Consider the following 26742-nt stretch of genomic DNA (forward strand, 5'->3'; position numbering starts at 1 on the left):
GCGCATCCTTTACATCCCAACGAGCTTGTTCTGTCGTAGGTAAAACAACTCTAACAACAGCAATCCTTGCAGCAAGACCTGCAACATCCTCAACGTCGCCTACATCCTCAAAACCAGGACGTACATCAATGCCCTGCACAATATTCTAGATGCCCTTTGACACAAGAACATGTTGCATCATGTAAGCCCACATAGGGTAATTGTCCCCATCCAATCTGTCCTCAGCAACAAACATCTTGAAGACATCTGCGTTGTTGTCAGCCATGGTAAATGCTGCACTTGACGTGAAAACTCCCCGAAAAGAGGAGAAACGAAGCGGGAACAACACATGCTATATAGCACAAACCATAGAAGACTGTAAGGAACATGTTATGCAAAAAACGACACTAACAAAAATCTTGCACAAAATGACAAAATAGCCCGTGCAATACTGTCTGTAGTGGAGACGGAGGCCGAAATGAGTCAAATGAGAAATCTGAGCAGACTAAGCTCTATCAGTGCACCCGAAATTTTTGTGGACCTGTGAACGCTCACCAAAGCTCACTGAAATTGGAGAAAGTGAGCAGGTGTGTGTTGGAGTTGTTGGCCACACTAATCCCGGGAGGATGCAACCTGCTCTGATACTAATTGTTGGAATTAGGGTTCCAAGAAAACACGCACAGCTTGGAGAAGACGAAGGAAGCTCACGGCACACAGTAGAGAGTGTATTACTTAGTGTGCAATGGAAAGATAGCTAGCCCTAGGATGAATGGGCATGTATAGAATGCACGGGGGGAAACCTCCTAACGAGGGGAAAAATGCCCCGACGGTCCTAAGTGTGTTCACACATATCACTACCACATGTATATGGTAACAAAGATTATGGTCTTCCAAAAACCATATTGATTTAAATATCATCGCTTTATTCACAATCAATAGTTGTGGCAAAACCAAGATATTCATTAAACAAAAGATTGGCTGCATTGTTGGCTTGATGCACCTGTAAATGCATAGCAATGCAAGCTTGTCGATTTTCCTCTTTCATGTAGCCCAACTTGCTGATATTAAACACACGCACATTAAGGAGACTTTGGTAGACATAAAGATTGGCAAAATAGTGGAGGAACATCTTTAGATACTTATTGCAACACACACATGCAAGAAAAATTTGTAGACAAAAGGATCAAAAGAGAAGAGTTGTTCAAAAGTTCAAAAACCTGGTTTACATGCCCGCCATACTCCATTGTGTGTAGCCTCGTCAAAGAGACTTGTTAAGTTCTTAGGTTGTCCTTTCTCAGACTTCTTAGCACCCAGATGGCACCATCAACACATTCTCTTGTAAAACCTTAATGGACATTATTGATGAGCATCAACAGTTTTACTGTCTAGCTATCTTTCTACTATTGTCATTTTTGAGACAGGCATCCTTTGCATCCAAACCCATATTTTGCTAACAAACTGATCTCTAAAATGGGTAATCTGTCTGAATGCATCAACAAGCAAGGTGGTTTTGCACTCCAAGCAATAGTCACTACTCGTGTACAAGCTAACCACGTAGGTGCGCGCATTTTCTGCAGAGTCTAGCGATTCAAAAATGCATGGTTGCCTCGCCAAATCAATTTTCTGCTCCACCTCAACGAGGATTTGGCCCAGTCAACCCTCCCACATCAGAATCCCGTGCCACATCAACAAGCCCGTCCTAGTTTCCTAATTATGTCCAAGCTTACTTTTTTGCGATGACGTGGAGCATCGAGATCTCCTCTCCCTTCACATCCCGCTTCCTTGCCCTTGATCCCACTGCTTGGCCTTCCCTCAAGACCCCGTGTTCTTCAATCATGAGGGCAAGCTCTCCTAATGATACATACACTCATGAAAATTTGAACTTTCCTAAGATAGTAAAAATGGCTAAACAGATGGGTGTCAAATCCGATCTAACTCAATTGAAAAGTTGTGACTTGTCAAAATGCTTGCAAAGCACATAATGTGGGGATTTTTTATTTAATAATAAAAAGATACATATGCAATTTGTTTATAAGCTTGCAGCTCAAAAAATAGGATTTCTTTTTTTCACCAAGAGATGTTTGGGGGAGCATGTTCTTCCCATGTTGTACAATGCATGCATACAACTTTTCTCTTTCTTTCTTTTTTGTTTCCATGTCCACATGTAGAGATAGATATGTGTGAAATGGCAGAGTGCAATGAGCCAAGGCCCTTGATGGTGATGTTTTGTATACGCGGTTGTAAAGTGGTTGTCTTTATCTCATGTGGTAAATTTAACAAGCCATCGAAAAAGAGGGAATCAAGACATGAAGGATCATGTGAGGCTTTGTGGCGAAAGCAACTAGCCAATCGTGCCAAAAGGGCCACCTCATCTCTTACCTTTTGAGTGGTGAGGTGAACTTGACATTGTGAGAATATCCATTTATTCACATGCAAATGTCTATTTAATGCCTGATGAAAAGAGAATTGTTTTTTTTGGGGGAAAGGAGGAGAGAGGGGGGGGGGGGGGGGGGGGGGGGGGAGAGAGAAGAAGGAGAAGAAGAGACCTCAAAGATCTATCCGAACTCAAAACGTATCGAGAGAGAGAGAGAGAGAGGATTCTGGGTGCATAATCCTGGTCGTTCTTCTTGTATACTTTTTTGGTGTGTGAGGGGAGCGGCCGGGTTTGCCCTACCCGACTCCGAAAACAAAACAAAAGAGAGAGAGAGAGAGAGAGGATTCTTCTCTCTAGAGCTTGATAATTCACTCTCCAAAGTGCCAAACAAAGTGGTAGTCCCTACCCTTACAAAGCCACACTACTCTAACTAAGCCATAACTTTCTTTGCTATAATTTTATTTTATTTCTTTTTTATCATCTCGTTTGCGCGAGCTAGTTTTACAGGATTGTGCCCACTCACTCACACCTCATGTCCGCAGGGATTGAAGCATAGTGGGTGTCCCTAAAGGCCCTCACCTTAACCACTAGGAGAACACCCTTTGGACTCTTTGTTATAATATTTTAACAAAAGAAAACTTGACTTCCAAACTAAATCTACTAACATAATATGGCGGAAGGGCGAGCCCTCTACACATGTCGCAATCTACAACCTGAAGGCTAAAGTCCAAAACTAAAACAAGCCCCTTTGCACGCGATAAAGAGGGAGAGAAAGGGGGAGAGAGAGGCCGCCGAAGGCGGCCGGCCGTACTAGTATAAATAAATTTGAACCATAGCTTTAGAGAAACATGGCCCCTCAAGTTTTCGACTTTGTAACTAGTGGCATTACATTCCTCTTCATCCTCACATGATAAGGAAATCACGTCATGAAGCTCTCTGTGGATAGAAACCATTGCTGCACGATCAGAGTTTCAAGCAAGCATGCAGCAAAGACATTTCTAAGGTTGGGTTTAGACTGTCAATGTGCGCTCCGCTTTTGCTTAGTTGGACCAATGGAAAGAGACGCCTTGGGAGTGGCGATTCAGACTGCGCACAAAGTTGTTGCCCACGTTTTGAGGTGGCATGCTGACTTGTGCCCAAGTGACGGCAAAGGTGTTCTGGGATGGAAGGCCGCCCATGGCTGAGAGAATCCCTTCTCAACCAATTAGGTGGAGAGAGAACTTGGCACACCTCACCTTTTTGTCAGAGAGCCCAGCCTTAGTGAGCTATGGTGTGTGAACAAGCCAATGGACTTGCGTTGCATCTCACAGGATTCCGAGTGGAAAAGGGGGGATCACCCATTGCGCAATCTGAATGTAGCCTAATTGCACTTGCTCACACTTAGACGATTGTTATCTCTCTCTCTCTCTCTCTCTCTCTCTCTCTCTCACACACACACACACACACACACACACACACACAAACACAATAGGCAATAAGAACACTTGAGTCATTGTGGAGTGGATGAATGTGTGCACTAGTCTACCATTTTTATAGTAGCACAAGCATTTTCACTCGCATGATACAATGAGCGCCCGTGAGCACTATTAGGTTTACTTGGCCATGCTTGAGCCCATGACCCACATCATAGACGAAAAGTGCTCAACCAACCAAGCTGGCTCCTGTGAACACACTAGTCTTACCATTTTATCAATGAAAAAACCTTTTAGGGTAAAGGCACCAAAAAAAGGACGCGCTCCTTTTATAAACTTTACCCTCCCCCAAAATGCACACAGGCTAGCATGAGTAAGTAGACAGTGTGCTCCTACACGGCATCGTCCGATTGGCAGGATATGAGTTTGATACTCGAGCAATGTTGTACTTGTTTTGGAGCAAGGTTGTCTAGTTTGCTTCAACTCACTACTTTTGCATCGATTTCTACGAATGCCTATCAAAACACAGTCAACGATCATCGCAAGCAACGATCACAACTTCTAGTGGAAGATCTCATTGCCGCTCATCTGAGAAACCCCAAGTTGCTCAAATCTGTCAAGCATAGCTTGTCGTAGGTTGTGCACAATTTGAGTGTCCTTAAGTGGGCGCCTTTACCCTAGATGTACGTTGGACATTAATGAGTCTAGTTGAGAAGCACTACATTTTCATGCCCTTTGCAATAGAAGTTGGTAAGTAGGGCTCAAGGAGGAGAAAGTGTATACGAGTCTATGACTAGCAATTTTGGTCAAGAGAGTCTAGAGACTTGAGATGATATAGACATGAATATAATTCCTAAGAGTTGAACCTATCTAGAACTTATGCAAATTATGGTTACGAGTGTGTGGCCCATCCTAAGAGAGAGAGAGAGAGACCCTTTTCTTCCCCACTCTAGGTCTCCCTCTTTTTCTTTCTTTCCCTTGGTCTCCACTCCCCCTTTTCTTCCCCAAGGTAGGCCTCCCTCTTTGTCTTTCTTTGCCTTCGCCTGCACTCCCCCTCCAATCTCTCTCCTTATGTCACTTGGCAAAGGGCCATCTAGGTGCATCAGATAGTATAGAGATGACCCTTGATAGTATCCTTCCTTACTTTTCAGTTCACTTGTTCCCTGCCTGACCTACCAAGGCCTTGATATTATCCATGAACTAGAAATCTTGAGAGAAATTTTGCACCATTGGATTGAGCTTGTTGTGAGTAATTGTGGACCATTGGACTAGGCTTGTTGAATAGGGACACATGGCAAAGTCAATATTTTTTACTTTTGATGGGGCATCAAGGAGGGCCAGTATACTCTTTCTTATCATCTTTTTTTTTTTGCTAAACTCACAATAGTGAGTGGATGTATTAGATATTCCTCAAAGTGATTTACAAAGCAACCCCAAGTTTGTGTCGAGCCTTGAGGGACCGTTTGTTTACATTGAGAAGTTACACGGCCTCAACCAAAGGTGAAACATATCCATTTTTCACCATGATTGGTTCTGACTGTGCTAACTGCACGATTTCACTCGTCCGGACTTTTCCTTTTCCCAATTGCAACAATTGTTTTCCCTACTTTCTTGGATAATCTCTATGAAGATAGCCACAAAAAGGTCATTTTCAAACACACACTAGTTATGGTGAAAGAAGCAGAATCTAACAATTTGTAAACAGTTTAAGAGTGCTTGACTTTTCATCCCCTTCCATCGTAGGAACAAATTGTTCGTGAAGAACCTTACTTCTAAGTCCTTTGGATTCATTTACAAACCTTACCTACCAGCCACTAATCCTTGAGCACTCCTTGAATGAGTGAGAGAGGTCCTCACTAGCTGTTTTGCACCTCAAACACCTATCTGGGTCGAAACCTCGAGCTTGGATCTTGACGTCAGTCGACAAGGCTCCCCAAAGCACCTTTCATGTAGCTTTAATTTCATTCACTTCTTAGAGTGGGCTTGAGGTCGGTCTATAATCTAGCTTAAATTGATCAAGCACCAGCTCATCCTTATCCATGAGCGAGTGGATAAAGCCCTCACTCCTCTTGATTTTCATGGCCCTGAAAAAGTGTGCCTGATTGGTGGTCTCCAATTAAAGGAAGGTCTCCCTGGACAATAATTTTGCCCTCCTAGCCTCCTCAAACTGTTGTCCATCCAGGTCAGCTCTTACTTCCAGGCACCTCTTGTGCTCTTCTTTGGAAGCTGACCCTGCCGTTTTTTTAGTAGTTAGCCAAGCTACTTCATCTTCCGGTTGCTTCAGTCACTCCTCACGGGCATTTTTCACTCTAGGGCCTAAGGTTTTTACTGCTTCTTGAATACTCTTGGCAAAATTATCCCAATCTTTAGGGTTAGCTAGACCAACATCTTTATTTATCTTGCACATACCTTTTTTGGTTATACTTTGAAACGGTGGGTCTAATAAGAAGCTTCTTAGGCTCTTTGGGGAACCTCCCCTCCCCTTCGGCTTTTCTGAGTTTCATGTATACATGCAAGTGATCTGAGAGGCTATGTGTTATCACCACCTTTGTTTCGAAAGCGATGGGATCCATTTGGCTTGGTGAGAACAATAATCCGGGAGGCCATGCAGGCATACTTCACGCAGATGGATGTAAATCCCGACGTACTATTCCATAGACGAATCTCCCGCATGTCCACTATAGCCCATTTCTCACAAAGGCTCAACCATTTAGTTTTTTTCATTCCTGCCAAAAGACTTGAGGAGCATGTTTTGTCCTTCCTCTTCTCCATCATATTGAAGTCTTCAAGTAGGAGCCACTCTCCCTCAATAGGGGAATCTTTGAGGTGCATCCACAATTCACCTCTTTCCTTAGCATTGCAGGGGCCATAAATGCTTGTTATGGTGATTGGATGATCCGCCCAAATCACTCTCACTCCTAGGGCTCTCCCAGAGGGATGATTCAAGACCAGTTTTGGCTCCCTATCCACAATAGAGAGGATGCCACTGTACCCATGCACTCCCTCTCCATAGAACACCAGCTTCTTTCCCCATGCTTGCTCTCTTTTGCTGTGAGCATCTAGGTGATACTCCTGCATGGGCCAACAATTCACTTCCTTTTCCCTCTTAACTTCCTCCTAGAAGAGGGTGTTCTTATCATCTTATATAGTGTTCAGGGTTAACATGTGATTAAGGGCCACACAATCTCCCATCTCCTTATCTATGCCATTGCCACCATCTATTTGCCTTGTTTTCAATGCATTGTATTTTCTTTATTTCAAACTTGTAGAAAGCAACTGCACCCACGTCCATATACCACCCTTCTCTATTAAAAAAAAAGCTTTACTTAAATTTATTAGTGCAATGTATTCACGGTGAGCTTAACGAATTCCAAAAAGTGAATAGCAGTTCATTCTTTTTTTTTTTTTGGGCAAAACTCACAATTTCACGTCAATTTCATTCAAAACTATTAATCTATATGAGTTGGAATATTAAGTTATACCAATTTGAATTTCCCTCTATTGGCTCCTACATTTTGAACGTCCTCATGTTGGCCCCTTTACCCTAGTGTAAATGCTAAAATTGGCCTTCAAATTTCAGCTCAAAATGTGCAAAAACCTACAAAATTTGGAGGATTTTAGCGCAAAAACCTTATCAATTAAAAGCTAGCCTCTTGCCGAGTTCAGTGCTTGCGAATTTGCGATTCTGATGTCTCGTGTGTTGAGAAAATTTGTGCTTGCATAAAGAACAATGATAAACAGTTTGAGTAACCACATTGGCCTACATAAGATGATGGGAGAGTGTGTGTGACCCCCAAGTAATTGCCCCCATTGAAACACTGAATAAGATGATGAGAAAGAGAGTGTGGGCCCCCCTAGTTAATGCATCTCTTAAACACTCCATCAAAAGCAAGAAATGCATTGACCTTGCTATGTGGCCAATTCAACACGCTTAACACAATGGTCCGTGATTGCTTGTAGCAAGCTTAATCCAACGGTCTAGAATTGCTCCCAAGACTTTCAATCGAGGTTTTAGTGCTCCAATTAGCCCTCATGCAGGCTAAATACTTCCTCATGAAGAGCTCCTAAATTGTTGCCCTTGCTAAAATGGACATGTTGCCCAATCAAAAATCGCCACGTCATAAATCGAACTCGTTTCAAAGGCCAAAAGTGCAAATTGCGACTTTGCGAAGAATTTTTCAATTTTGTTTTTCAAAATAGTAGAGTGCAAGTTGAGAACTTGGCCTTGGCGTGGCCCCTTTCCAAGAGAAAGGGACAAGGGGTGAGAACTTAGAAGAATAGGTCTAGGAAGGAAATTACAAAGCATGTTAGACCTTTGAAAACCTTAGAGAACGCCATTTTGAAAACGGAGGGAATATAATAACAAGTTGACCATGAAGGCGAGCGGCAGCGGGCGTTGGCGAGATCCGAGCCCGAAGGCCTTTTCCTCTCCAGACTTCCTCTCCTTCCTTCTTCCCCATTTTGCAAGCTTGATCTGCTGAATCTCCAACGTAAAACAGAAGGTATTTCTCTCTCTAAGTGTGTATATGTGCGTGAGCTCGCTGAGAGGCTGAGAGAGAGCGAGAGAGAGCGTTTCTCTGCCTTCCCTCATTTCCTGCTTTGAAGCTCTTCATTGAACCTGCTTCTTCGGCCACCCATCTCCCATCTTTTACGTGGGTTGTGTGCAATTCACTTTCTGCTTTTCAACTTTCGTACCCATTCAACAAACCTGGTATTTGTTACGGTATTCCCTTTGGCTTTGCTGCTTCTCGTCACCATCTTCCCTTTGGCTTTGTGGGTTGAGTGATTTTTACTTAAGCTTTATGGGTCATACCACATTTGCTGTTTCACGTCCCTTTCCTTCTCCATTTTGGCACATTTGTTTACGTCTGTTCGATAAATTGCATGCTTATATGCGCGTATTTCGTTGAATTTTGTCTCCTTAAGTTAGCACTGTGGATTGTGATCAGTATTAGTACATGAATTGCATAGCCTTGAATGCCATGAGTAACGAAATGATCATCCTCATCAACTTGTCCGCAATTCTTATGTTCTTCCTCATTGAGTGTCGTCAATTTGCATTAGATCTGCCATTCACACCGAAGAAATCACCAAGACGCTTAGCATTGGAGTTTTTTGAGGTAACAAGCCATTGAGTTCTTGAAATAGGCAAGTCAGATGTTGCGCAATCCGGCACAAACCCATAACAAAGGGCTTGATTTTCTTTGCGGAGGCGCCAATCATAAGATGCCTTGGATATCTTGAAACAGCTTCTTTCTTGTGTGCCTATGTGTATGGGGAAGGATGGGGACAAGAGGGGGGTCTTATTACATGCAGTTTAGACAAATGCTGACGATATCTGTGGCAGATGATTCACCTTTCAAATTCAGCACTCACAGCCCTAGAAACCCCATATAGGGACTGCCAAATTATTTTATAATCATGGAGGACATGCTCTCGACTATGGTTGAGGTTTAAGGATGAGCAAAGTGCATTCAGATTGTTTCTGGTTATTTTCACTCTAAGCCTGCTATCTGTTGTGAAATTACTGTCTAGTGGATTAACATGTATGCACGAAGAAAGAGTCTCCTCAAGAATACGATTTCTTTTTGTGTGTGTAATCGGGGGCGGATCTTACCTTTCACACTACATTCCTTTTTAAATAGCAGCCCTCTTTGCATTATATAAGCTTTCTGATAAGCTTCTCAGAACTATGAATGCACCCGGAATGAGGTATAGGGAATGGCAACCAATGCCATTCCCTGCTATGGATACTCACGCCCGAAACGCGGAATGGGGAACGGAGAGCTAAAAATGGCCATTCCGTGTAACTATGGAGAGAAGACTTGCTCCCTGTATACGGCTGTATGAATGTGAATTGCCTTCATGTCTACAAAGGTTTTGTCAAGAGTAAATCCCGCTTCCGTGCTTTTCTTGAATGGGTAAAATCTTGGCACAAGGGGATCCATGTGAAATCTCGGAGGCCAGTATAATGATAGTTTTTGTCTTCACCAATGCCTTCTGGCATTAAATATCTCTACATAAAATTCATGCTTGTTTGGTTGTTATTGAATAACAAATTTTGTAGTTGTTTCACTGCAGAGTTTTGTATATATCGATTATTGTTGTCAGAGGTGATGATTGGACCCTTTAATGCTCCATTATCTTGATTTAATTCAAAATTTTGCTAGAGCTAATCTGAACTTTTCTGCAGGGATCAGATGAAAGATGGCAAGACGAGTTTTTGAAGAGCATTTCCGGAATCCCAGTCTGCGAGGCTTTCTCTACTCCCTTTGCCTGCATATCAATCCTTGGCACAAGATAGTACTGGCTGCTACTATCCTAATCTTGGCACCATTGTTCATCTTGGCCTCTCGACACTCGCCATCTCTATCATCTCAGAGTTTAGATATGGATTGGAACAAGCAAGGTCCCCTATTTCCGCTCTCCGGAAAACTGGACTACGTGCAGGACACTCAATTGGTATGGCAGATTCCTCCGTCTCCAAAGGCTGTCCTGTTTATCGCGCATGGATGCCATGGGAGTGCTACCTACTTTTGGGATAAGAGCCACAATTGTGCCGAATGTACCGGCCTTCCTGAGGAACGAATCATTATTATGCATGCGCTTAGCAGGGGCTATGCAGTTGTGGCTATAACCAGTACAAGGGAGTGCTGGAGCTTAGCTTATGACAAAGACAAGGTTTTGGCGACGCTGTCCTACTGGATAGAAGAGAGGGGCCTCAATAAGCTCCCTGTAGTGGCTTTGGGGGCGTCGTCAGGAGGGTCTTTTGTCTCTGCATTGGCCAGAGAGTACAAATTCAGCTCCATTGTGGTGATGATTTCTGAAGGCATTTTCCCAACAGTGAAAGTTGATGGGCATTATCCATCCACTTTGTTTGTACATATGGTAAAAGATAAGAGGAGGGCCGCTCTCATAAAGGATGCTATGGAAGCCCTCAAAAGCAATGGCATTGATACCAATGAGGTGAAGTGCTATCCACTACCAGTGACCCCGCATTACTTCACAAGATTACCAGGCATTGATGCGACGATCTCAGAGAGGGTGTATCAAGCTTTGAAGGATAGTGGGATACTCGACCACGACAATTTCATGACAGCAGACGGCCGCTCAATGAATTGGATGGTGCCTTTGAAAATGAGAAGGGTATTACCGGACGACCACTATGAATTCTGGGACGTGCACATGAGAGAGCTCCTCAACCTTGCATATGGCTACCATGAGATGACAAGCTTACCTTCTGATGAGATTTTCGAGTGGCTTGATGCGCACATAACCACCACCAGAGCTGCGCATTAATTAATCATTGTTTGTAGTACTTAGTTGAATTTACCTTCACATATATTCTTTGCAGAGACGAGGACTTTTCTCATCCTGATAGGTTTCTCATGAAAACTTCTCAGCCAAAAGAGAACAATACAGGATCCCAAAAGAAGGCCATCACTTTGCCACCGCCGCCACAGCACTGAGCTTCCGACATTAGCTACCCCACATAGACCTAAGCATTTCCACTGTGTGCAAAATTACTCTTTGCTTAATGATGATGAAGGACAGGGCCTCACCAGCATTACTTATATATGGGGCTCAATTTTGTATCAATGTTGCGATCGGCGAGCATGGTTTCCTCACTCTCACGGGGACGGTTTGCCCCTACAATGCTCTATAGAGAGATCTGTATATTGACAAAATTTTTTGGTTTTGTTTGTCCTCAAATGTTGTGATTTCAAATGCTGACACACTTGTTGCACACAGAAATGTGATGAAGAGACCTCATGTAATGTATGAGCGTTTGCCCCGTGTGTGTGGTGTGGGTGGGCGGGGCAGTGTTCGGGAAATATGTGTCTCAGATGACAATCGTGCCGCTTTGAATATGGTCGAGGGCAAGGAAAATGACGCTCCTAAATATCTCAAAATAGTGTAAAATTCAAAAAGTAGCTCAATTTTTCCCAAATTTCCTTTTCCTCACACCGCACCCTGCTTGCTCCTACACTGCAGGGCCTCTCTGCTCGCCCTCACCGCGCCTGCTCCTTGGCCCCATCACGCTCCCCCACACTACTCTTTGCCTCGCCTCTGCGTAGAGACAGCCCTTTTGGGGGGGGGGGGGGGGAGGGGAGAGAGAGAGAGAGAGAGAGAGAGAGAGAGAGAGAGAGAGACCTGCGCCCTTGCATAGAGACAGACGAGCCCTGAGAGCTCCTACACACACACACACACACACACACACACACACACACACAGACCAGTGACCTAACGCTGCCGAGAGAGGCCTCGCTGGCGCTGCTCTGAGAAAAGAGAGAGACGGACCTGCATAGTTCCGGTGATCAGTCGTCAACTGTTGCAGACGATGTTGTGTTGGAGACGATCTTCCTGAGCAAGTCGGCTATTTCAGTTGTCAATGGAGTGGATGGGTGCAGCTGCATGCAAGGTCGAGCTTTGGACCAATTGCTACCTAGTAAATATCCTCCCATTTCATTGATTTGCTAGATTGAACATACTAATAGTTAGTAATAGTTGCTACATATTGTCTCTCTAGTAATTTAGTGTAACTGATTACCATATAGCAAGTCATAGGTTGTAACAATTCTTACATAGTAATAGTTGCTACAAATTTGCTATCTAGTCATTAAATGCAAGTAGATGGATTAAAAAAAAATGAAGTTTCAATATTGTTCTTATGAAAGTACTATGAGTAAAACGCCCCATCATTGCTCTCTCTCTCTCTCTCTCTCTCTCTCTCTCTAACAAATTCCCAAAGGGAAGACTCGAGGCATCGCTTCTCAATGACACCTCAATTACCATCTACGACTTCTTGAGAACAGAACTTTTCAAGCAGAAAATGAGTGTGCATGTCTATACGTAAATTAAATACGAAGTTTAAGGGGTATTGAGAACTCATCTAGAGTCTTAGATTTCAAATGCATGTAGCGTACATCCATTTAGACCAGCATTCCATGCATTTTGTCAAAAAAGAGATCTTTGAAACAATACTTCATGGTAAAGCCCTAAAAAACATGATCACCCCTCTCTCTCTCTCTCTCTCTCTCTCTCTCTCTCTCTCAAAGTCTTGTGTTATGTGGCACATCTTTCTTGCTCTCTATCTACCAAGATTTACCAAGTATAGTGTCTCAATTGTTTTCAAAACAGACAAATCATAGTAAGGAACATCTCTTGGACTCATAGTTGTGGTGTATTTGGTTGCATCCCTTGCTTACACAAAGCATGTATTATGCTTTTCTAGAGTGTTGTGTGTTTAGATACATCTATATTCGTGCTATTGAAAGTTTTTCCATAGTTGAATATTGTCTCCTTGTCCTTAGTAACATTAGTCTAAAGCATTGTGTGTTTAGAACTACACTTACGTGCATTTTCTTGGTTTTCAAAGTTTGTCGACATTTGAATGTTGCCTCCTTGTCCTAAGTAGTATTAGTGCTTGATTTTTGCTTATCAACAGTGTTGTCAAGTTGGCACTCCTTTGTCCACCCTCAGTCCGATCTTTTCCACCATTCCTTCCACTCACATCCACGATTTGATAAGTCTTTCTCTCACCCCACCTTCCTTCCCTAAAGGCATGATTACTACATTTTTTCCTTTATCACTGGCTCTCCCCTTTCCTCATCCTCCATCTTCCTTCCTGATGTAGTTGGTCCGACTTCCCTTTCCATGTCTAACTTGTTGGCCCTAACTGCTCCTACTTGGGCATGTAGTTCCTTCTTTTATCTTCTCGTCTCCTTATTTAGTAGGTAGTCTCATTCAAAGTCCTTTGCTTAAAGGCCTTTAGTCCTTCGTGCTTGCTATGTCTAAAGAAGGAGAGAGAGAGAGAGAGAGAGAGAGAGAGAGCTTCAAGCCTTCCTCTGGTTCTTGTGTTCTCTACCTCTTTTAATTACAGTGCCCAATTTCTAGCCATCTTGCAAAGTCACTATCTTAAAAAATGCAAAGGACACCATGCGATTATAGGGGTGCTCTATTTACCAACATATGTGTTTGTATGATTTTCCATCCACCTTTTCTTTCAATAGACTGAACAATCAAATTCTATCAATCTATGTAGTATTAGTCCTCTCTCTTATCTACCTAGCTTTGACTTTGCCTATTGGCTTACATAAACCCATCTCTCAGTCCATTTTCCCATCTCTTTCATGTATATGTATATTGTGTTCACGTTTGTATTTCATATATATAATAGCATTCACATAATTTTTAAAGTCATGCATTACTATGTGTGTGTACTCACAAATCCTCTTTTAGGAACATTCCTTATCTACATCGTAGTATATGTACATAGAAATCTTGATTTCTCTAGCTTTAACTCTACATTGCCTGAGAAATATCATGTGCATTGCAAAAGAATTATAAACTCGAGTATAAACTAAGCGAATTGTGGTTGTATTATGTATGAGATAGTTAATTCTTGCCATGTTTAATCTTTTCATATATGTTTGTGATGCATACACAAATACACAAATGCATGTCCCTATACTTCATATCTAGCATAGGATTGGTGAAAGAATTTAAGCATTTTCAAAGTGTGCTCTATCTTTTCAACATACATACTCACATAGGAGATACTGCTATTTTGAGACCACTGAAATGATTAATTATAACTTCATTGAGTAACTAAAGAAATTAGCAAGAGATAATGCCCTCATCAATGGGTACAACCTGTAGGGCCTAGGGCCTATGGAGGATTCCATCGTGGGTAGGCCATGGCAGTGAGGGAGAGTGCAGAAGTGAGAGAGGAGATGAACGAGAGAGAGAGCAAGTCGACCCACAAATTTTAAAAAAGGACACGCTATATTCTTCTTGATAAAAAATATTTACATATTTATGTGGGCTGCCTTGCCATGCAAGATGCCATGCACACTCCACAAACGGAGTGGTGCCTATCAGTTGAATAACTAGGGGTCCCCCCCTTAAACTTGTTTCACCTTTACTATAAGAGATTATTACAGGTCTATTTGTCACAAGAATTTGTCAAAGAATCCTCGGCGGACCACTTATTTGTAGCCGCATTTTGAGATGCTCGTCAAAGTGTAACAACCCTATTGTTTGTTGATGGTGAGCTCTATACAACAACCTTTTGAAATACTTTGAAATTGCCAAGCTCCATCTGAACCTTGCTACTATGGAACCACTTTTGTTAGCGTTTTGAAATGCAACAGTGTCATCAGGCTAGGGATGTTCCACTTTTCCTCATAGCGTTTTGAGAAGTTGCTCATTGATTGGCCTTGCTGCAAACACCACAACGAGTGTGCCTTGCTAAAACCACCACAATGAGCGTTTTGAAAAATTCAACCTATGTGTGTACATCAAAATTTATTATTCCCCAACCTAATTCTACATCATTGACCCATTCTCCAAGTGTTTCATGTTAGACTAAGCCTTTTACACGTCTTCTGAAAAAACCTAATTCAATAGAAAGTTAACACACACACACACACACACACACACATGTACAGTATGATTGAAGTTTGCTACAGTATGAATAGCATGTGTAATGTCTGCTTGGGATATGTTTTGGTATTAGAGACAACAACACTAATTTTACTCACTACTCTTAGTTATCGCTGGGATCGTCTATATCTTTTTTGACAGATATGTCTCTTACTGCAATTGTCATTCCTTGCACTTGAAGGCATTAAAATTTCTTAATTGATTCTATAGAAAAGGTCAGTAGAATCTCAAAGAGTATGTTACCCATATGGGCCTATGTGTGGAGAGAGAGAGAGAGAGAGAGAGAGAGAGAGAGTTCAACTAAGAAGAGGAGCCTAATGATAGGTAAGAGGAGAAGTGGGAGCAATTTTAGGTTTGCTTGCCCGTGGTTAGCATAGGTAGATAAGAAGAGTACTATAGACAAAAAGATAAGGTGGTGACTATAGACAGGAAGATAAGGTGGATGACCAGATGACTATAGCCTATGAGTAGTCGAGGCAGATGGCCTTATGACTATAGACGGATCTATAGGGTTTGCTTGCCTGTGGTTAGCATAGGCAGATGGGTAGAGTACTATAAACAAAAAGATAAGGTGGTGACTGTAGACAGGAAGATAAGGTGGATGGCCAGATGACTATAGCCTGTGATTAGTCGAGGTAGATTGCCTTATGAATATAGACGGATCTACAGGGTGTGATATGTAAGATTATTTGACGATTCATTGAAGCTCATCAAAGATAAATCAAATTGAGGCTCCACTTTACAATGGTCCCTTCATAATTATCTTCAAAATTGGATTGTTTTGCGATTAATGAAAGATGAGATCCCCCTATCTCATTGTTGTTACCATGCTTCAATACAACTATGAGGTCTCTAGCTAGGCAAACTCTATAACTGAAACAGTGTTTGGAAAAAATCGATATCACAAATTGATATCACGCCTAGAAGGCGGTGTCAGGAGTTTTTTGGAGCAACGGATTGCGCATATGTACATACACATGCATGGTGCATCAAATAAAGAATTGCCCATTTTCCAGAGCCAGGTGGTTACATGGGGCTCACATGTGTACAAGTAAGACAACATGTACATAGTGCATCGATTTTCACTATCACCAGTACCAGTATGTTTTTTCTACAATAATGAGGAGTTTATAGCGCGTAAAACTTCTCGAGGAAGCTATCCGCGGGCCGACGACATGAGGTAAGCAGGTGCGTCAGATGGCATCTAGTGGCGTCAGGAGGGCGAACGGGGTCAATATTTGCACGCGGATGAGGACGGACACAACGTGGGTGTTTTCTTGTGAGAGTTATGCAGAAAGGTCATCATTAGGGCCACTTTTTGGGGCCACTTCACGTGGTTGCTAGACGCATTATTGAAAAGAAATGAGTGCCAGGTGTGCGGATGATGCAAAAAGGTGACAACTATGCACTGCGAGGTCAGTTTTTGGCCTGTTCGGGGTCTGTTTGAGGTCATCTATAAGGCCAAGGGTGCCCAACTAATAAAGCCAAGTGTGGGAACTGAAAAAACTGAGAGAAGACCAGAAAAAACGTGGAGAAGAGAGGAGGAACAGCCGCAGGTGTGTTTTTGCTCATTTTGGAGCCTGTTTTGGCCCTAAACTGCTCATTCGAGGTTGGATTTGAGCACTTTGACATTGTAGGCTGGGGTTTTGGGCCGTTCTGGACGCGATGGCGCTGTCCATTTTGCCAAATTACTCACTCTTTTTCTGCTGTTTTTGCTGTGTAAGTTTTTCCTATGAGCGAAGCTTCTGCTCCAGTTTGTGATTGTATCTGGCATATTTTACCCGTATTGTGTGAGCTGCTTGCCCCATTGGTGTTGGCCCAAGCTCTATTGTATCTAAACATCAGAAATTCTCCTCTTTTGAGTTGAGTTTTTGAGTGTGTGTGTGTGTGTGTGTGTGTGTATCTCTGTGTGGAGTGGGTAAACGAATAGTCTCTCTCCTCTTGCACCATCGGTGTGTTCCCTGTCTCGGCCAGGTGTGTTGTGTAAGCCGAGTGGTGCCCCATAGTGTGTATGTGTATCATTCCAAGAGTGTGTGTCGGGTTGTTATAGAGGCACTGTGTGTGTTTTCATCCCGCTCACATTCTTTTGGCGCCCCCACGGAGGATCTTCTTCGAGTACCTTCTGCTTCGAGCTTCGGGATTACAGGTTGCAGGTTGCAGATTCGGGGCTACAGGTTACAGGTTACAGGGACAGGTGATTCACACAGGTACATATAGCTGGAGTACAGTGATATACTAGCAGTGATGTCACTTGCAGTTGTTGTGGGTATGCATCACTTGGCGCCTATTTGAGCGCATTGTCTGTTGGATTGTATGTTACTTGTGGAAACTGCCATTGTACGCATTTGTGGAGCCATACTTGGTTGTATTTGGCAGTCCCAGCCATTTCTGAGACTTGGTCTGGAAGATGGTCATTTCTGAGACTTGACTATACGCGATTTGCATTAGCCTTCGTGTGAGGGTCGATAGCGTGAGGTTTTTATTGAGCTGGGGGATTCTCAAATGTGGAGATCCTTTCGGTGATACAGGTAGCTGGAGCACCCTTTTTGTGACCTCGCCATAGGCTATGTACTAGTGAGTCCTACTTGATGCTCGGGTTCTATTGTTGACAGTTTATGCATACATATACAGTCTATATTTTGGGTTCCTACTGCTCTATTTCTGGGGAAACTCTGCCAAAATTTTTCCAAGTTATGATGGCTGGTTTTTTGGTCTTTTGAGCCATTTATGCTGTTATACTGCTGAAATTTTGGCAAAATCAGAGGTTAAGTCAGGTGTGCCTTCTTGGGAGCTTCATGGTTGGCTTTAATGGATGATCAAAATGGCCCTCAATTCACTCCATTTCATTTAACTCAAAGAATCCAGATAAATGTTCATGTGTCAAGGAAGATTTTTTTCCAGCAGCGCATAGTCTTTATGTTCGAGCCAAGAAGATTACGAGAGATCTTGGAATGTCCTTTGCCTGTTGTAATTCTGATGATCAACTATGAAAACTCATTTGATGTGCATGTGTTTGTCCTTATTTAAAGTTGAGCTCCATTGAAGTTTCTGGGGATTGGGTAGTCAAAAGTTTTGGGTTCTTGCACGTGTGTTCAAAGGGGTTCTCAAAGCATTGTAACTTGGGTAGCTATGGATTTCTCTTATCCGGAGTTTCATGGAAGAAGTGATGAAGATGTGGAAGATTTTTGGAAAAGATGGAGGTTGCCTGCATTAGCAACCGGATTCATGACCCTGCGCAGATGTTACGTCTTCTCCAAATTTGTTTGAAGAGTGATGCACGAGTTTGGTCTAAAGCATTTGAAGAGGAGTTGCATGTGGCTGATCCACCTGTAAGATTGAGTTGGGACAATCTACGGCATGGGTTGGAAGTGGAGTTTGTGAAGATAGAAGATCCTGACAAAGTGTGGCAAGAAGTACAAGGTTTGGTGCAAAAGGAAGGTGAGCCAGTAGATGTGTACATACGTAAGTTCTCATTGGCATGGGAGCGGATGTGCAAGGCCTTAGCACCACAGGTACCCCCGCCTGACATGATGAAGAAGGACAGGTTCTTGGCTGGTCTTTGGGAGAATATATGTTGGAGAGTGGAGCTAAAGAAGCCAAGGACATATGAAGATGCACTAGAGGTAGCAAGGAACAAAGAGTGGAAGTTGAGGAAAATGAGCCAGTTAGGGGTGGAGTCTTTGCCCATGAGGTCTGAATTTCAGCCTATGGACTCTTTACAAGGTCGCATGTCAGGGGTTCATCATGAACCAGTCGTTCCTGTTACTACTCAGGTTATGCCAGCAGTGGTCACTACATCGGTGCAAGATGATGGGCTAAGGCAAGACATGAGGCAAGTGGTAGATTTGATAAAGAATCTCAGCCTAAACATGCTAGGTCAAGTGGGAAATAATCGAGGTCAAGGGAGGTTTGCAAATCAGCCAAGAGGTGAAGAAAGGCCTAGGAATGGTGTTGGACAAAGCAATGGTAGGTTTTGGAGGCAGACGCCCACATGTTATAATTGTTGAGAGTTGGGTCACATTAGTCCGCAATGTGATAAGCCACCAAGGATGGGGGGAGACATGTATCCATTGCCAAGACAGGTGCTAACTAGGTCAAATGATTATGACATCAAAATTAAGGGAGACGAAGGAACCAGTGGACTGACCCAGGAGGAAAAGGGAAAGACAAAAGTGCTAAGTGTAGTCACCTTGGAGAAGGCATCAAAGCTAGAGGATACATTAGTGATGCCTATTGGGAAGAGACCACAGAGGATAAGAAAGGAAGAAGTGCCCCAGGTCCTAGTAAGAAGAAAGGAAAGAGCCATGAAGGCGAGGATGTCAAGGCCAAGAGGAAAAGGAGAGCTCGTCGAAAGTTTCATGTTTCAGATTTTCCACTAGGGGATGGGCAATTAAGCTATGACTTGAAGGAGGATCTGACGAGCAGGAAGGCAGATGTTACTTTTGGGCAGCTTATAGAGATGGTGCCTAAGCTAAAGCGACAGTGGAAGAGGATGGTTAACCCAATGGAGAAAGAGGATGGTTAACCCAATGGAGAAAGAGCCAGAGAGAGGTTCAATAAAGGTGTTGGCAATGGATGAGCTACCAGACATTTGTCCAATAGTAGATGTGTGGCATAAAAGGAAAAATTTGGGACAAGGTTATGTGGATGGCGGAGCCCAAATATGCGTCATAACACACTCATGTGTTGAGAAGATGGGTCTCACAGTGGCTGGGGTGTCAGGTTTCCGGATTAGATTGGCAAACCATCAAAAAGTAAAATGCTTGGGTGTTGTAAAGAGCTTAGAAGTGGAGGCATATGATGCAAAGGCAGTGGTTGATTTTCATGTGATGCCAGCAGGGTTGGGAGCATATCCTATTATACTGGGCAGACAATGGTTACGTGCAGTGGGAGCTGTTCAAGATTGGCGACATGGTACGATTAGCCTTTATGGAAAGATAGGTACCAAGAAGCTTTATAATATGGACACAAGGAAACGATTAGAGGAGCTTTATGAAGATGAGGATGAGTCTATTGATGAAGACTCTTCCACGGTGACAGATGAGGACAGTGATAGCACTACCAGCAGTGATGAGGATGCTGATGTTGCATTTCTTTTGATGGACAAAGAAATCCAGGAGTTTGGTTTAGTTGCATTTGCGAATGAGGTTGAAGATGAAAGTGAAGGGCCTTATGAAGTGATTGAAGGGCTGATGCAAACCAAGGTTGAGTTGTCAAAGAAGCAGGAATTTTTGACACAAATGATCAGTGGAGACCTCTCAGCTATGGAGAAGGATATATATTTGCACATGCTGGCTAGTTTTCCTGATTTGTTCATTACTTCATATGAAGAGATCAGAGGGTTCGAGGGCGAAGAGATGCATATAGAGCTGAAAGAAGGTGCTAAGCCAGTGAGGCAAAGGCTAAGAAGGATGGGTCAAGAGCAAATGGAAGCCTTGCGAGAAGAGGTGGACAAGTTATTGAAAGCATGATCCATTGCAATGGGATGACAAGTGTGAAGAAGTGTTTCAAGAGGTGAAAGAGGTGTTAGGGGGGTTGTCAGCCATGCAGGCTCCTGATTGGGAGAAAGTGTTTTATGTAAATCCATCAGTAGGGGATGATGCCATTGGAGCCATGCTATTGCAAAAAGGGAAGGGCAGCCATTATATGAGGCTAGTGTATTGTGCAACCCGAGTGAAGTTGGTAGCGGAGAGAAAGTTCTCGGAAGTAGAGCTAGTGATGGCCAGTGCAATATTTGCTTGTCGACGATTTCGTCATTACTTGCTACCACGACCTTTTGTTTTCTTGACGAGTTATGCCTTTTTGCCACAGTTAATTAATGGTACTAACATGTCAAATGTGGTGAAGAAATGGGTAATTGAGCTGCAAGAGTTTGAGTTCTCTTTTCTAGTGGAAGATAGTACAAGGGCTACCCTAGCTGATTTGTTGACCTACAAGGAGAATCCCCTTATTATTAAGGAAGAGGTGGTGAGAAAGGTAGTTGAAGAAGTGCCACAGATTAGCAATGCACATGTGTTGTTCTTTGATGGTTCATACAGAAAGAGCCATGATGCAACTTCAAGGGGTATAGCACTTTATGATCCAGAGGGGAAGCTAGTATGCAAGAGAGGGTTCAAATTGGATGCTCATAGTAACAATGAGGCTGAATATGCTACTCTGGAAGCTGGATTACACATTTTTTTGAAGCATGGGGTTCGAAGGTTGAGCATAAAAGGTGATGCCTTGTTAGTGGTGAAGCAAGTGCTGGGTGTGTGGAAGAGCAAGAACACCTCATTGAAGGAAATGTGCTTCAGAATTAAAGGCCTGTTAAAAAAGTTCGAAGCATGGAGCATCAGACACATTGAACGTGCTCTAAATGGAGAGGCACATGAAGCAGCTCAAGGCATGATTGGGGAGCTATTTGTGTTGAGGACCACTTTACCTCTTTATCATGGCCGGGAAAGTTTGGCTCAAGAAGAGGAGTTTTTGCTAACAGGAATCATTCCAAAGGAGATTCAGAAATCTAAGAAGTATGGCTTTGTGCGTAGAGCATACATGTACAAATTGATTGGTGATGTTTTATACATGAAAGGGGCTGATCTCGTGTTGAGACGTGTACCTTCGCTGGAGGAGCTTTACAGAGTGTTGGAAGAGAATCATGAAGGCGCATGTGGTGGCCATTTTGCTCTAAAGATCACCTTGCATAAGATTTTGCAAGAGGGGTATGTATGGCCTAGTTTGCACAAGGATGTTCACCATTGGTGTAGGTCTTGCAATAGGTGTCAAGCATTTGGGAAGAGAGTGTTGAAGCCAGAGCTACGAAAAACCATTATGGCGTTTGATGTGTTTGAAAAGTGGGGGATTGATGCAATAGGCCCGTTACCTATCACAAGCAGGGGCAAAAGCTATATCTTGACGGCAGTGGACTATCTCTCTAGATGGGCAGAGGCTATAGCAGTAAAACAGATCACTGCAAAGGATGTGGAAAAATTTGTGTATGATGAAATATGTTGCAAGTTTGGGGTACCATTAGAGCTACTTTCAGATAAGGGGCCAGGATTTAGAGCTAAACTGCTAGACTTCTTATGCACAAAGATGAAGATTAGGCACCAGCATACCACTCCTTATTACTCGCAGTGTAATGGCTTAAATGAAAGATTCAATGGTGAGTTGGTACAAATTCTTTCTAAAGTGACAGAGCACCAAGGAAAGAATTGGGATTTGGAATTGCCTAGTGCATTATGGGCTTACTGTACTTCGGTGAAGACATGTACAAGGTTTACTCCATTTCATTTGGTGTATGGAAAGGAAGCACTATTGCCTGTGGAGGTGGAGTTGCCTGCGGTCAAGATGTTAGAGAAGTTGCTTGGGCCGCCTAGTGATGCATTCAAAGAGAGGCTCTTGCAGTTACAAGAGGTCTAGTTGGATAGGATGAGCGCATTGGAGCATTATGGGCAGATGCAGGATAAGGCTTTGGCAAAGATAAATGAAAAGGTCAAAAGTAAGGGTATCAAGAAACATAACTTGGTTTTGCGCTACAACAGTAAGCTAGACAACACCTTCCAAAAGAAGTTTCAAATTAAGTGGGAAGGCCCTTTCAAGGTAGTGGAGTGTTTTCCAAATGGCACATATCAACTGGCTAACCTGGATGGTGTTCTACATAAGTCAAGGGTAAATGGATTGAGTCTTCAATTGTATCATGCTAGATTGATGATGGTGGAGCAAGATGAGCTGTCTATGGATAAAGCAGTGTTGGTGATGGATGAGGAGACCTGTGATGCGGCGAGTCTCATATCTCTCTTTGCTGCTGCTGATCATGAATGATCTAGCAGGCTAGGGGAGGGGCAAATTATGTCAGGAGTTTTTTGGAGCAAGGGATTGCGCATATGTACATACACATGCATGGTGCATCAAATAAAGAATCGCCCATTTTCCAGAGCCAGGTGGTTACGTGGGGCCCACATGTGTACAAGTAAGACAACATGTACATAGTGCATCGATTTTCACTATCACCAGTACCAGTATGTTTTTTCTACAATAATGAGGAGTTTATAGCGCGTAAAACTTCTCGAGGAATCTATCCGCAGGCCGACGACATGAGGTAAGCAGGTGCGTCAGATGGCATCTAGTGGCGTCAGGAGGGCGAACGGGGTCAATATTTGCACGCGGATGAGGACAGACACAACGTGGGTGTTTTCTTGTGAGAGTTATGCAGAAAGGTCATCATTAGGACCACTTTTTGGGGCCACTTCACGTGGTTGCGAGACGCATTATTGAAAATAAATGAGTGCCAGGTGTGCGGATGATGCAAAAAGGTGACAACTATACACTGCGAGGTCAGTTTTTGGCCTGTTCGGGGTCCGTTTGAGGTCATCTAAAAGGCCAAGGGTGCCCAACTAATAAAGCTAAGTGTGGGAACTGAAAAAACTGAGAGAAGACCAAAAAAAATGTGGAGAAGAGAGGAGGAACAGCTGCAGGTGTGTTTTTGCTCATTTTGGAGCCTGTTTTGGCCCTAAACTGCTCATCCGAGGTTGGATTTGAGCACTTTGACATTGTAGACTGGGGTTTTGGGCCGTTCCGGACACGATGGCGCTGTCCATTTTGCCTAATTACTCACTCTTTTTCTGCTGTTTTTTCTGTGTAAGTTTCTCCTATGAGCGAAGCTTCTGCTCCAGTTTGTGATTGTATCTGGCATATTTTACCCGTATTGTGTGAGCTGCTTGCCCCATTGGTGTTGGCCCAAGCTCTACTGTATCTAAACATCATAAATTATCCTCTTTTGAGTTGAGTTTTTGAGTGTGTGTGTGTGTGTGTGTGTGTGTGTGTGTATCTCTCTGTGTGGAGTGGGTAAACGAATAGTCTCTCTCCTCTCGCTCCATCGGTGTGTTCCCTGTCTCGGCCAGGTGTGTTGTGTAAGCCGAGTGGTGCCCCATAGTTTGTGTGTGTGTATCATTCCAAGAGTGTGTGTCGGGTTGTTATAGAGGCACTGTGTGTGTTTTCATCCCGCTCACAGCGGCTGGGTGGTGTGGCTCATTTGGGATTGGGTTAGGAGAAGAAGAGGGACACGGATGGCATGCACATCCTACTCTTTGCTTTGTTTTAAATAGGTTTAGGATGAACTTGAGCAGTAAAGTGAAGTACCCCTTGTCTGAAACTCTTAAAAAGATATATTTTCTCACTTAATTTTCTATACCAGAGAAGAGCTCAAACTGGCCGAAAATACTTAATGTGTGAGGCATGATCAACATTCTCCAAAATAAGAAAAAGTTTTAGATTGGTCAATTTTTTGTATAGGTCTATAAATCACTTCAATTTGGATCCAACCAAGTAGACTCATGTAGCAACACATGTGGAAACCACCATTGAATTAGCCGACAACATTGCGAGAACCAATATGCTGATTAGAGTCATGCCTTATGCTTAACATGCAATATAGTCGATGGGTGTTGTCTTTTGTCTCAACTTCCAACCGTGCCGCTTTGAATATTGAAAATGCCAATTGAGGGTAAGGGAAAAGGGAAAAAATGTTGTTCCTAAATCTCTCAAAATAGTGTAAAATTAAAAAAAGGTATCTTAATTTTTCCACATTTTGTCGTTCCTAAATCTCTCAAAATAGTTCATTTTTTTATTAAAAAAAAGTAGCTAAATTTTTCCACTTTATAAAAGAGGTGAAGAGGGAACTTTGAAGGTTGGGAAAATGAAATTTCCCAAGCAAAGGTAAACTTCTATTGTAAACCAAGGACCAAATTTTAATCTTTATTCCTTTTTGACACTTGAGATTCGTTTTCGAGTGCTTACGTCACAAACAACCTCGCAGAAAAGGCAATCATGTCCAAAATTAATGAATTAGCAATTCATCTCCAAAGCTTACATAAACAACTCAAATTCTAGTTTTATCATCTTGTATTTATATACAATCAATCTTCTTATGAAAAGCTAAATTTTTTTTCTGTCTTTGAAGAAATTTAATCTCACAACCAAGGATATTTTGGGAATTTGGGAAAATGTGAAGGGCGTTTTGGGAATTTATGACTAACTATGGGGGATACTTTGGAAATCTTTAAGTTTGACGGGTATTTTGGGAATTTCTGCGAATTAGAGGGTTATTTACTTGGTGAGCCTAAGATGGTTTTGCGGATTCTTGAGCCAAGAAGAGGCCGCTTGGCATGATCTAAGCCATTGGCTTTGACCCGAATCTCACGGCAACCAACTAACGACAGCTCTTAGCTCTGCTTGTTTTGGTTTGTTTTTCGATCGTGCACAGCAACATCTCACGATTGCTTTCTTTTTTGACTCTTGTCACGCACAACAGATCCCCTCCGCCTATCCTGAACTTGGCAAGATGGCGATCATGCCTTAATGGACATTCGTCCACACTGCAGGTTCCATGCTCCATAGCTATGGTGATGAAGAAGCTCGCGGCGCAGGAAGAGAAGGACATCAACCGGTGGAGTTAAATGTACCCGCAAGAAGCTCCGGTTCTTTTAGGAGTTCAGAACGTTGCACTCAACGAGGCAAAATCTTCACTAATAGGGCGGATCGTGTGCACAGTAGGAGGCTAGCATCCTCCTTCAACCCCCACACATGCCCACAGCCAGCATAGCCAGCATAAAAAACCACTCATCGTTGTCAACGTACCAAGTTCAACATCGTCATCCACAGCCGTATGTCATCATCGGACAGACATGTCAACGTTGATATGGGTATGTATGGGTTTTAACCGGCATGAGATATTCCACGCCAGCGTAGTGGGGTAGATAAAGTCTTCTACACCCACGTCGATAACAGTTGCATGCTCTGCGGCTCCCACAGAATTGGTGGCTGCATCCTCTACTACCAGTAGAGCGACCTGGGTCCTGAACCCAAAATTCCAGCGCTTGTACTTTAATCAAACAGCAAGGCTCTGCCTCTAGTACTACACACAGGTATCTCTCTCTCTCTCTCTCTCTCTCTCTCTCTCTGTGTGTGTCTGTGTGTGTGTGCTTTCTCTATACATCAGCTAGCTTGCGCTCGTGGCAAAGTAGCCTGAGCCGGTTGCAAGTCCAGCAAGAGGTCTCTCTCTCTCTCTCTCGTATCTGCTTTAACATTGACCTACAGCATGAAGAAACATGCCTCGCAATCTGTATTTTTCAAGGGCAGACCAATTTTCATCTTGTAATTAGAATAACTTCATGGATATATGAGGTCGTCCTCTAATACAGGCAACAGATTACGCTAGAGAGAGAGGGGGAGAGAGAGAAGGCGTAGGGTTTTGTAGAAGAAGAAAGAGAGCGTGCGTGTTTCAAAAACAAGGGAGAACAGTGGAGTCGAGAAACAACGCAGAGTAGCTGGAGCTAAAGTCAAATCCCAGAAGATCATGGGTAGCAGCAAGGCCACTTATGGAGTATTGGGTATGTGTGCGATCATGATGCCGATGATGATGATAACGGATGGGGTAACATGGTAGGCGCATGTAACAACTCCGACGAGCGGAGCTGGCAAATGTGGCACAATAATGGTCCTGGAGTTGGTGGACTACCTGGGGTATGTGTCGGGGATGATGCACACGTA

General features: G+C 43.1%; 1 protein-coding gene across 4 annotated transcripts; it reads left to right on the top strand.

Moving 5' to 3' along the window:
- Positions 1–8009: 8009 nt before the first annotated feature.
- LOC147421122 (uncharacterized) lies at positions 8010–11478 on the top strand. 4 transcript variants are annotated; one of them, XM_086505014.1, is made up of 3 exons: positions 8010–8267; positions 9847–9878; positions 9959–11478. In XM_086505014.1, the coding sequence occupies exon 3, from the start codon at positions 9973–9975 to the stop codon at positions 11062–11064; it is 1092 nt and encodes a 363-aa protein (XP_086361140.1). In that variant the 5' UTR covers positions 8010–8267; positions 9847–9878; positions 9959–9972; the 3' UTR covers positions 11065–11478. The 4 variants fall into 4 exon arrangements, with proteins under 4 accessions (XP_086361140.1, XP_086361142.1, XP_086361139.1 ...); XM_086505016.1 differs by lacking the exon at positions 9847–9878 and having other exon boundaries at positions 9966–11478; XM_086505013.1 differs by lacking the exon at positions 9847–9878 and having other exon boundaries at positions 8012–8267.
- Positions 11479–26742: the final 15264 nt, after the last annotated feature.

This window comes from Adiantum capillus-veneris, chromosome 28 (assembly GCF_014529385.1).
Source record: "Adiantum capillus-veneris isolate H3 chromosome 28, ASM1452938v2, whole genome shotgun sequence".
Taxonomy (NCBI): Eukaryota; Viridiplantae; Streptophyta; class Polypodiopsida; order Polypodiales; family Pteridaceae; genus Adiantum; species Adiantum capillus-veneris.